Consider the following 11863-nt stretch of genomic DNA (forward strand, 5'->3'; position numbering starts at 1 on the left):
TGATTTGTTCTATTTTAGCATAGGGGTACATAGATGAGAAGCTTTCTGGTATTCTTCCTTCTTTCAGTCCTTGTTCATAATTTGCTTGTCTCCTTTGTCTAATTTCCTTTATTTCTTTCTCTAGTTTTATGTGCATCAGCTCTTGAGTATCATCTATGACACCACTAGACTCTTCTGAAGTTTCTGTAGTGGATGTGTCTGAGAGGTGGTCAAGACCCCATTCATACTCATTTGAGTTAGTCTCTGAATCATCTACTTGTTGCCTGCCAGTATATGTGACTGGAACTTTTAGTGGTGCAAACAATTCTCTGATTCTTACTACTTCATCTCTTATATCCTCAGGGACCTCAACTTCCTATATTATTGTAGCTGATACCATCGAAGCTTGAGCACTAACTATTTCTTCTTTCTTGATTGCTGATTCCTCTTTCTCTTTTCTACACTCTGCTTTTGTTTATTGATTGTCTGCTTCATGTAATGTTGAAGGCGATATCCTTTTCTGCCACTTAGACTTAGAAACATGTTTTTGGTCTAATGTCCTTTTTGGATTGTATCCCAGTCTAGCCTTATCATTTGTAGATTTTGTTTGCAGCTGAATTGGTTCAGTAATACCTTCCTTTTGTTTGCTCGGAGGACCAATACCTAAATACCCCATGCATTGAATCATCTTGTAGCCAGGATCATATTGGTTTGAGGATATCTCACAATGTCATACCTCCTCATTTTGACTATCTTCCTTAAAGAGTCAGTTAAGAACAACATCCTCTTCTATTTCATCCGCCAGGGAGGTAGAAAACTATACAAAGAGACCATCATATATGGTATTCGGAGCTGAAGTTTGTGTTCTCATAGCCTTTGATGGCTTGTCCAACTATTTTGGTGATGGAGGGAGAGAAACTAATGAAAGTACCAGTTCTATCTTGTAGCCATCCATGCCGGTATTTGTAATCTTCAATCTCTTTTCTAAGTCTTTCATCAGCGCTTCTGGATCTTCATTTAGAGAGGCTGCCCTATTATGAGGCACAAAATTATCTGCACCTTTTGTCAATGCATTACATACGATATTTGTATCAACAACAATACTGACTTCAGCTCCGTTAAAAGGAAACTTTAAGCATTGATGGTATGTTGACGGTACTGCCTTCATTTCATGAATCCACGACCTGCCCAGTAATATATTATATGACAAAGGAATATCAAGTACTTGGAAAAGGAAATTTCTTTCTACTGGTCCCACTCTGATAGGTAATGATACCAGACCTTTAGAAGTCCTTTCTTCCTCCTCATAGGCTTTTATTGTTATTTTGTTGCCAAGATCAATGACATTTTTAGAGAATCCTAGTTGTGTAAGTAGACTGTAAGTACAAATATTCAACCCCGTGCCTCCATCTATCAAAACACGTTTGACTCTGTGTTTATGGATCATGGATTCAATATGCAATGGCTGGTTATGTGGATGATTTAGCGAGTTGTCATCTTCTCTAGAGAAGGTCAGATAGTGAGGTGAAGTGAGATGACCCACCATAGACTGAAACCGATCAATGTCTAAATCTTTTGGAACGTTGGTAGTGAGCAATGCTTTGTCTAGGATCTCTTTGTGAGCAGATGAGAGTTTTAGCAATTCAAAGATTGAGATTTGAGCATTTGTCCTTTTCAACTATTCAACGACACTATATCCAGAAGACGACGATGAAGTTAACCTGTTAAATTTGTCCAAGGTTGATTATTTTTGTTTGTTTGGCAAGGCTGGTGGGTTTGATGTTTCTTGAGCCGGGTTGGAAGAAATAGCTCCTTGGAGAATGAATTTCTTTTGAGATCGGGTCAGAGCTCTTTCATATCATGATTCATTTGGTTTATCTTGGACTATAATCACATTGCAATATTCCGAGTGGGAAGGCTCAATCATGTTGATAACATTGTCATGACTGGTATAAGTATAATTTACCTTGGCACCTCCTTTGGTCTTTGAAGAATCGACTTGTTTGTAAACATACAAAGGGTCCTTAAATGCTTTATGATCTGCATTGGTCAGATGATTCCCAACAACAACTTTACCAGCGTCTATGAGATCTTGAATCTCATGTTTTAGCTTCATGCAATTGTTTATGTTATGACCTTTATTCTCATGGAAGTCAGTATTCATTTTCTCTCCACCATCTTGGTTTAAATTCTGGATCATATGGTCTGGAGTTATCTGGTAGCGTTATCAAGTTGTTTCCCAACAGAGTTTTGAAAGTGGATTCATATGATTCTTCGAGAGAAGTAAAATCATGCTTAGGTTTAGAAAGCCAAGGCTTTTCTTTGAACCATTCTTTTGTTTTCTTTGGTGGATTTTCTGCTGCAGCCTTAGCAGCTTTAAGTGCTTGTGTACCACTAGCCAAGTTGAATATCATGGGTTTTGAGTTAACTTTAACAGTGTCTACTACTCCATCATTAACAACATTCTTGTTGTTGTCTTTACCAAATTTCCAATACTTGTTCTTCTCTTTAGAGCTAGATCCTAGTTGTGTTTCTTTCCAAGGCGTGATATCCCCCTTCTTTATGAGCACATCTTCCATTCAAATGGCATTATCTACCATTTTGTTAAATGATGGGTGTACTTGCATTTGTATGCTAAATTTCAGTTCGGGGACCAAGTTATTGACAAATATATCCATTTTCTTAGAGTCTGGGATAGGTCGTGGATACCTAGAGAACATCTTTCTCCAGCGTTGGAGTAAAGTAAGAAGAGGTTCCCCTATTTTCTGTTTAGTATTGCAAAGATCGATCATAGTCACAAGATGTTGAATGTTGTATGAGTATTGTTGTAAAAATAGCTGGATTAGTTCTTTAAATGTTTTTATTTCCTTGGGTAGACTTGAGAACCATTCCATTGCTTGACCCCCTAAACTCCTTGGGAAAAGGTGCATGAGGTACATTTGATTGTGCATGAACTCCATACAGGCATCACAAAACTCTCTGACATGATCTTGAGGATCTGAGGTACCATCATATTTGTCAAATTTTGGGATCTCCACACGTGAAGGAAATGGAGGCATGTATAGATTCTTGTCAAATGGAAAGGGACATATTGTTTCCAGAGAATATTATTTTGGGGTCTTGTCCTTATTTTTCAGTTCTATGACCACCATTCATAAGGCTTGTAATTGTTTGTGTACCATGAGTTTAGGTGATTCTTCCTTTTTAGTAATGAGTGTCTGAACATCATATCCAGTAGGAAGTTTGGCACCTTGTTTTGCTAGTTCTAAGAAATAGTCTTCCTTCTCTCGGGTCATGATAGCTTTCATCATTTTTCTAAAGTCTTTGTCCTTTTGACACTCACAAATTTCTTTTTCTGGAGGTTCAATATCTTCTTCAACTTTACTTGATGAGGAATCAGTATCAGTCTCATGAATATTAAGGTTGCCTTTGTCATTGTATTCTGTCTCATGTATAGTGGGAGATTTAGGCTCATAAAAAATTGGTCTGCCTGATGATGATGGTATGTCAGTGAATGGATCCTTCATGTAGAATGGATTATCTTGATATTTGAAGGGTTGTTCTTTGCCTTTGGCTTCTTTCTTATGAGAACTCCTGGTTTGTGTAGGCATTTTTATGGATTAGTGTGACCTAAAGTTCGTTTGTGATGCAGAGGTCAAGATCAATTTCAGAGCTAGTTGTTCTGTTAAAGTATTGTTTGAGAGAAACAACTGAGATTCAGTCTGGTTTCAGGAAAGATCCATCCTATATAAGATGTCTATCTAAGTTGATTCTAAGAGTAGTGTAAGATTCGGTTTGGTTTCAGGAACTATCTATCCTGTGTAAGACGTTATCTAAGTGACTTAAATTTGATAGGTAGTTGATTGAACTAGTTGAAAGATGATCGACCAAACCATGCAATGCAAATGGCAGAGGTACACTGTCTTGATTTGTTTATGCTCAGGAAAATGATAACCAGTATTATGTTCGTTGTAGACTATTTTTAGGCAAGTTTGACTGTTCTGTTCTGACAAAACTAGAGACTCGTACGACAAGATTTTCTGAGTCGGATGACAATTTAGCAGCTACAGGATGACAAAAGTTCTATTTTGTATGAGTTGCTACCTCGTACTGTACGACAAATGGGTATAAGTAGGATGACAAAAGACTTAGGGCCATTCTGTTTCGTATGACACAGGATACAGAGCCAGACGACAGATGAAAATGACTCGTATGATACAGGATTTGGCATAGGATGACAAATTAGAAGACTCGTACGACACAGAATGTGATGCAGGATGATGAATAAACAGTTTCATACAGCTGTTCACTGGGCAGAGACTAAAATTCTGAGTTTTTTTGATTGCTAAGTATGACAACTAAGTATGACCAATTCTGAGATGGACTGATTTTTGACCAGGATATACTAGTTTTGGACAGAATTTTGACTTAGGATGGACAAGTTTCTGACATGGATAGAGTTTCAACATAGGATGGACTAGTTTTGACATGGATAGAATTTTGACTTAGGATGGACTAGTTTCTGACACAAACATAGTTTCAACTTAGGATGGACTAGTTCTAACACGGATAGAGTTTCGACTTAGGATGGACTAGTTTTGAAACAGACAGAGTTTCGACTCAGGATAGACTAGTTCTGACACAGACATAGTTTCTGATCACTGAGTTGTTTCTTGTCTTCTCCAATTTTGGTATTCCAATTTTTTATTGCTTCAGGGATGAAAACACAGAAAACACGTAGTATAAATAGTGACTCCAATCACAACATGCAACCCTAAGGAATTTGGTGAGGAAAGAAAACCTTTGCTTGTAGACTCAGGTACACACCCAATAGCTAATCATAATACGACCACTGAGTCTCATGTAATGGATTCTCAATGCCGTATTATCCGACTCCAAATGCTAATGGGGGCACGAAATGACAAGTATCTTGGGAGAGTTACTATCTCTCTTGCACAAAGATTATCCCCCTTTTGGAGATGAACCAGGTAGCTTCTAATTTTCAATTGGAACTAGTAAGGGATCCGTTTGAGATGTCGAGGTATAAAATCAATTAAGAGGTCTCCCAACCTTGAAAACCAAGGTTTAATATACCAAAGGTACAAAGGAGAGCTATTCCCAAGCACTGCCATTGACTTGATTTTCATCAAATCATGTTTATTTTATAGTGGGTTGGAGTACTTGGCATTTAGCCATTCCCACTTAGGTCATTCCCCTCACACTGGCCGTAACAACTTTAAGAGTTTTTCAACCCCTCGGGAGGGCAGGCCAGCTAAAGATGTACAAATCTCAAACAAAGAAAAAGCCTCGAGGGTTTGGATTTTTGATTGTCTAGAAAAAGATAAGAGCATACTCTCCTACCTCTCAAAATCTTCTAAAAACACGAAAGACAGATTTGTTCTTTAACCAAATAGCAAGTTAGGTGCCTAAAAATGAAATTAAAGAATACACGATGTTTAGTCATTTCTCCTCAGGCAACCTACAAAGACAACGAATCAATAGTCATATTGTCTTTGTGCAACAAGCATATTCTTCGACAAGCATTTTGCAAAAACTGATTAGGCTGTGAAATTTTTTGAGATAAATAGATAAACAGTCAGGGTCAGTCGTCAGAATAATCAATAAAAATCATGAAATTTGCCTTTTTAAAATTTTTTTACTAGAAAATCCACAGTCGTACGATAGTATAAAAAATCGTACGATACAAGATTCTAGCTCGTACGAGATAGGATTCCAGTTCGTACGATACCTTTAGTTTGTCGTTTCAGTCTATGGGAAATGTCGTATGAGATGTATGGACAAAAATTCAAAAAATCTGAAATCTGGAAAATAACAAAAAAATAAGCAGTCAGTCTTGGAGGCTGAAAAATGTAGTCTTCCGCCCCATGGGTGGCACCAAAGATGTGTGTGTGAAAAAGTGGTCTGTAGCTGCAAGCACAACACTTAAATTAAGTCATTATATGCATGGTTAGTAATCAATAATAAATAAGTAAAAAACCATAACAAAGTGACTAGTTGCCTTCTAAAAGATGCGAGTATAAGATTGCTCTCAGATTTTTTATAAGCAATACCAGTGACTAGGCTACACCAAGACGAAGGATTTAATCTATATGATATTAGCTATATGGATGCAAAAATGGATTAATAATACAAGCAATAATGGATGAAAATAATCTAAAAAGCACAATGATCTTCAATGACTCCAGAGCGAAATTAGCATGATAATAATCTCCAAGCGTGTTCTCAAACATCTCTGGGGTGAATTGGAATGAGAGCTGAGGACTAAATTTATAAAGAATTACAAGAGAAAAGCTCAAAAAAAGCTCAATTTAGGATTAATTGAAAATAATTGAGAAATCAGGTTTAGTTAACCTTGAGATAGATTTCAATTATAGCTTAATTGAAATGCGTTCAAATTAGAAATTCAAGTTGCATTGGAAATAATATTAAATTAATTCCAAGCACTTGTGATAAAAATAGATAATTCCATGCATATATTTGATTTATTCAAGAAAAGAGTCTTTTCAATGCAACTGAACTTCTTTTTCTGAAAAACTTTGAGTTCCAATTTTAGAAAATAATTCAATAATTCAATTAAATTGCTTTTCTGATTTCAAGTTCTAAATTTAGAAAAAGAAATAATATCTCAAGTTTGATTTCTCTCTCAATTCAATTCTTTTTGTTTATTTTTAATTCAACTCTTGCTTTCTAATTAATTCTGTTTGCATGATTAAATGGCAAATTAATTAATTAATTAAATATGCAAGGATATTTAATAAATTAAAATAGGACAATTGATCAAAATGATATTCTTGGAAATGATTCAATTAATGAAATGAATAATAAATTAATATTGAGTAATTGATTTGCCATGTGATATTTGATGATTAACGAATTAATAATATGCTCAAGGTTGAATTAATTGCCTTTGGTTAGGACCTTGGTGATGTTGTCGAGATTAGGGGCCCATGGTTTAGATGGCCATTTTTAGGGTATTACATTATGTACCCACAAAATTTATATCAAAGAGGATTGTAAACCAATTAGACAGCCTCAGAGAAGGATTAATCCTACTTTAGGGGAAATAGTTAAAGAGGAACTGCAAAAATTGCTTCATGCAGGATTCATCTACCCTATTTCAGATAGTCAATGGGTTTCTCCTCTAGTTATAGTTCCTAAGAAAGGAGGAAAATGGAGAGTTTGTGTGGACTATAGGTTGCTCAACATTGCTACTAAAAAGAATCATTTCCCACTGCCATTTATAGATCAAGTGTTAGATTCTCTAGCAGGTAAGCGGTACTTTTCATTTTTGGATGAATTTAGTGGTTATAACCAGATCAAAATAGCTCCAGAAGATCAAGAGAAGACCACCTTTACCTGCCCTTGAGGCACATATGCCTATTCAGTCCTTCCTTTTGGTTTATGTAATGCTCTTGCAACCTTTCAAAGGGAAGTTCTTAGTATATTTTCAGACATATCCCATGATTGTATGGAAATTTACATGGAGGACTTTACTACACATGGAATTACATTTAAGGAGGCATTACAAAATCTGAAAAAAGTATTGCAGCGATGTGAAGATCACAATCTATCTCTCAATAGTGAAAAATATTTTATGATGATGCAGGAAGGAATAGTGTCGAGGCATCGAATCTGTCAAACATGTATTCAAGTAGATCCAACTAAAATTGAGGTAATACTTAATCTTCCTGCCCCTATTAAACAAAAGGATGTGAGAAGTTTTCTAGGCCATGTAGGGTACTATAGGAGATTTATCAAGAACTTTAGTCAAATAGCAGGGCCATTATATTCTTTATTGACAAAGGATGTTGAGTTTGAATGGACAGTTAAATGTGAAGATGCATTTTCTAAACTAAAAGAAGTCTTAACTCAAGCCCCTGTACTTAAAGGACCTAATTGGTGAGTTCCTGTTCAAATTCATATTGATGCATCTGATTTTGCAATAGGAGCTTTTTTGGGGCAGAAGCAAGGAATTTTTGAAAATGCAATTTATTACATTAGTAAAAATTTGCAAGGACCAAAACTGAATTATACTGTTACTAAAAAAGAGATGTTAGCTGTCATCTATGCCCTTAATAAGTTTAGGCGCTATATAACAGGATATCAAATATTTGTGCATACTGATCATGCAACAATCAGGTACCTCATAAATAAAAGCTCCATTACAGGTAGATTAGCAAGATGGTTGTTACTAATGCAAGAATTTTATATTACTATCATTGATAAGCCTGGAAAAGCAAATGTGGTGGTAGATTTTTTGTCAAGGACTCAAACACCAGACAACAGTGAGGTCATTATTGATGTATTTCTAGATGAGCATCTACTTTCTATTATTTCCAATAGTCCATGGTATGCTGACATAGCCAACTACCTTGCAGCTAACAAGATACCACCACATTTCTCACCCAAAGAAAAGAGACTGTTGGTAGAAAAAAGTTTTAACTTCTCTTGGATTTCAGATTGCTTATTTTACACAGGTCCAGATCAGGTTATGAGGAACTATGTAAGGGAAGATGAGACATATGACATACTTCATACCTGTCATGATGAACCTTATGGAGGTCATTTTGCAGCCAAAAGAATAGCTTTTAAGATATTAACTACATGGTACTATTGGCCAACCTTGCACAAGGATACAACTCAATACACCAGGAAATGTGACAGGTGTCAAAGAATGGGTAGACCAACTAGGTCTGATGAAATGCCTCTACACCCTCAAGTGGTTGTTAAGCCATTTGACAAATGGGGATTAGACTTTGTTGGGCCAATTGATCCACCATCCAATGGTCGCTCCTATATTCTTGTTTGTACTAATTATGTTACTAAATGGGTAGAGGTCAAAGCCTTCAAGCATGCCCGAGATAATAAGGTGGCTGAGTTCTTATATGAAGAAATTTTCACTCGGTATGGAGTTCCTAGAGAAATAGTAACAAATCAAGGAGCATAATTTACTTCTACTCCGATCACAGCCCTGGTTAATGAATACAATGTCAGGCACAGGAAATCCACTCCTTATCATCCACATGCTAATGGACAAGCAGAGGTTACTAATAGGGAGCTTGAATCAATATTAACAAAAATAGTAGCCCTTAACAAAAAAGATTGGTGTAGCAGACTCTTTAGGTTGTATGGTCTTATAGAACCACCTGGAAAACTACAACAAGGTTTACACCATTTCAAATTGTGTATGGAACAAAAGCAATGATGCCTATTGAGTTTGAACATAAAACTTTGAGAACAACTATTTCCTTAGATATGACACTTTCTGCAGCACAAGAAGAAAGGATCCTGCAGCTTAATGCTTTGGATGAAATACGAAAATCTACCCTGCAACAAACTGAATCTGTTCAGAATCATGGCATGAGATGGCATGATCTCTATATCAGGGATAAATCATTCAAGCCAGGTGATTGGGCTCTTCTCTACGATTCCAAGTACAAAGATAACTTAGGCAAATTGCAGACCAGATGGTTAGGCCCTTATGAGATAGTTGAGACATTTTCCAATGGTGCTGTTAGATTATCTACCATAGATCCTAATAAGTTTAAATTTTTAGTCAACGATCATTGGCTATGCCTATACCATAAAGCTCTGAGAAAAGATGACTTCCTACGACCGTTTTCCACTGCCTAGCATACCGAGATTCCTCCAGCCACTGACGACGGCTTGGCTGTCACCACTCCATCTTAATATCCTTCCCGCATGATCATAATAAATACTTCCGCATCTCGAGGAAGCACTTTTCTGCATAATAAATATCTCATTCTGTATTCACTCATTTCTTTCCTTTCACTTCACCCATTATTGCATCAATTTCCATGCATGATGACATCATATCTTCCAACTGCAGTCATTCTCGCGTGATATCAGGTACGCTCGTGTGTTATTATTTTTGCTTCATGTGTATAATCAAACCATATTACTTCTCATAATGATATTTTGCATATGGTCATTTATATTAATTCTCCTCAGCATGTGTGGACACCTGCCAAGCCTTAGGTGGGGGGGGGAAGTACACTGCTAATCATTCTGCCAGATAATTGTGATGTGATCTCAAATTGCGTTGTATTTTTCAAAATTTCTAGTTTGAGGTAATATCTTTTGTTCTGCTTGTCTGTCTGTTTGGAGTTATTTTTAAGATTGTAGCTAGATTCTGACCAAGGAAAGGCACATTGAGTACATTACAGTGCAGAACTTAGTGTAGTGTCTGAGCAAATTTACGCTATTATAAAATTGAAAGTGTTATCACTGCGATGGGTGGTCCGCCTGTTCGACATGAGCCGATAGTCCATGAAGTTCTCTTTCAGGACCAAGATTGTGAACCAGTATTTAGGAAGAGTGGATGGCTAGATTATTTCTTAAAGTTGACAGAGCTTAATGAAGAAATTGCGAGGGAATTTACCCACACACTGTCAAATGGAGAAGCTCAAGTAAGAGGTTTAAGAGTAGCGGCTACAGAGGAAAGGATAGCATAGGTAATTGGGCTACCAACAGATGGGGAGAAGTACTTAGAGTCCAAGGATGCACGCAGTGCAAGGGCAAAATTTACATGTCCAGGAGACCCCCCATTAGTAGTAGATAGGCAAGGAGCTAGGTGAGAATCCCTTCCGTCTGAATGGAGAGTAGTGGCATTGTATGTCTTAAAATATTTAACCTGTGAAGGAAGGTTTTCATGTCTGCATTCTCATCACTTTAAGCTCCTAAGTCATTTGCGCCACTGAAGAAGGATGAACATTCCAAGATTATTGTACAACCTTCTTTCTATAAGTACAACAGAGACTCAAAAAGGTAGGCCTCACTCTGTTTCTCACCATTGTCTAATTAAGCTTTTAGTTGAAAAATCCTTGAGAGATGTTTCTCCGATGCTCTGGAATGAATTTGTTGAAACCAAAATGTTTAGGGTAGAGCACATAGTTATAGAGGAACCACTTACATCTCAGGAAAAGGAAAACCTTGTAGAACCTAGTTCCCCTCTTGAACCCTCATCCTCGTTGAAATCCTCAGAACAAAATCTTCTTGCAGTAGAGGAACCCTTACAAAAAGAAGCTGAAATAGGGGTTCCTCCTCAAGGTTCAAGAAACACTAGGGCTGCCACATGAAAGGAAAAGGGCAAAGAAAAACAAGTTGACATAGAGCATAAGGACAAGAAAAGTAAATATGAGAATGTACCCCTTCCCGCGGCCAAGAAGAGAAGAATTGTAAAACCAGTTCCTACAAAAACTGTTAAGGTAGTTGAAGAGGTGGCTATAAGAAGTAGCCCCGCAACCAGAAAAGGGAAAGTTCAAAGAAGTAGTGGTAGGCTCCGTAAAAAGCATAAAAGCCAAGACCAATCAACCGAGCCAAAAATTACCATCTTGATTGACTCCCCAGAACGAGATCAATACAGTCCACTTCAACATGTTATCCCTCCTTCTCCATCTAATGAACCTCAAATGGAACATGAAGAGGAGGAAGAACTACAAAATATGGGGGAAGAACAAGAACCGCAGCTTCAAAAAGAAGAGGAGCTTCCGAATATAGAGCAGCCACAGGAAGAAGTAGATTTTGAGAGACTAAACAATTTAGCATCTGTTGTAGAGAAGGTTATTGAATCAGGGAGTAAAGTAGAAATGAAGAAACCCAGGGCACCTACTCATAGACCACCTACCTCTCTTACTAGTCATGCAGTGGGACTTGCTCTTTATGAGGATTGGGAACTAGAGAAAGTAAAAATGCATATGATAATCGATTGGTAGAAGAAGGTTATTAAGCAGAATGACGAGGAAATAGCCCAGCTTAAAGCTAAGGTGGAAACAATAGCCACCATGGTTCCATAATTGATGCAATGCCGAGCTCCTCCTCATGTCTACTCTCTATATTTAAA

At 37.0% G+C, this 11863-nt stretch overlaps 1 protein-coding gene across 1 annotated transcript; it reads left to right on the forward strand.

Annotated features, from left to right (window-relative positions):
- Window positions 1-9255: 9255 nt before the first annotated feature.
- LOC131857447 (uncharacterized) lies at window positions 9256-9633 on the forward strand. Its single transcript, XM_059210044.1, has one exon. It carries the CDS (start codon window positions 9256-9258, stop codon window positions 9631-9633), a length of 378 nt encoding a protein of 125 aa, XP_059066027.1.
- The last annotated feature ends 2230 nt before the right edge of the window (window positions 9634-11863 follow it).

This window comes from Cryptomeria japonica, chromosome 1 (assembly GCF_030272615.1).
Source record: "Cryptomeria japonica chromosome 1, Sugi_1.0, whole genome shotgun sequence".
NCBI lineage: Eukaryota > Viridiplantae > Streptophyta > Pinopsida > Cupressales > Cupressaceae > Cryptomeria > Cryptomeria japonica.

Bases quoted from the DNA above. Each gene is read 5' to 3' on its own strand.
- LOC131857447 (XM_059210044.1), top strand. From the start codon at position 9,256: ATGACACTTTCTGCAGCACAAGAAGAAAGGATCCTGCAGCTTAATGCT.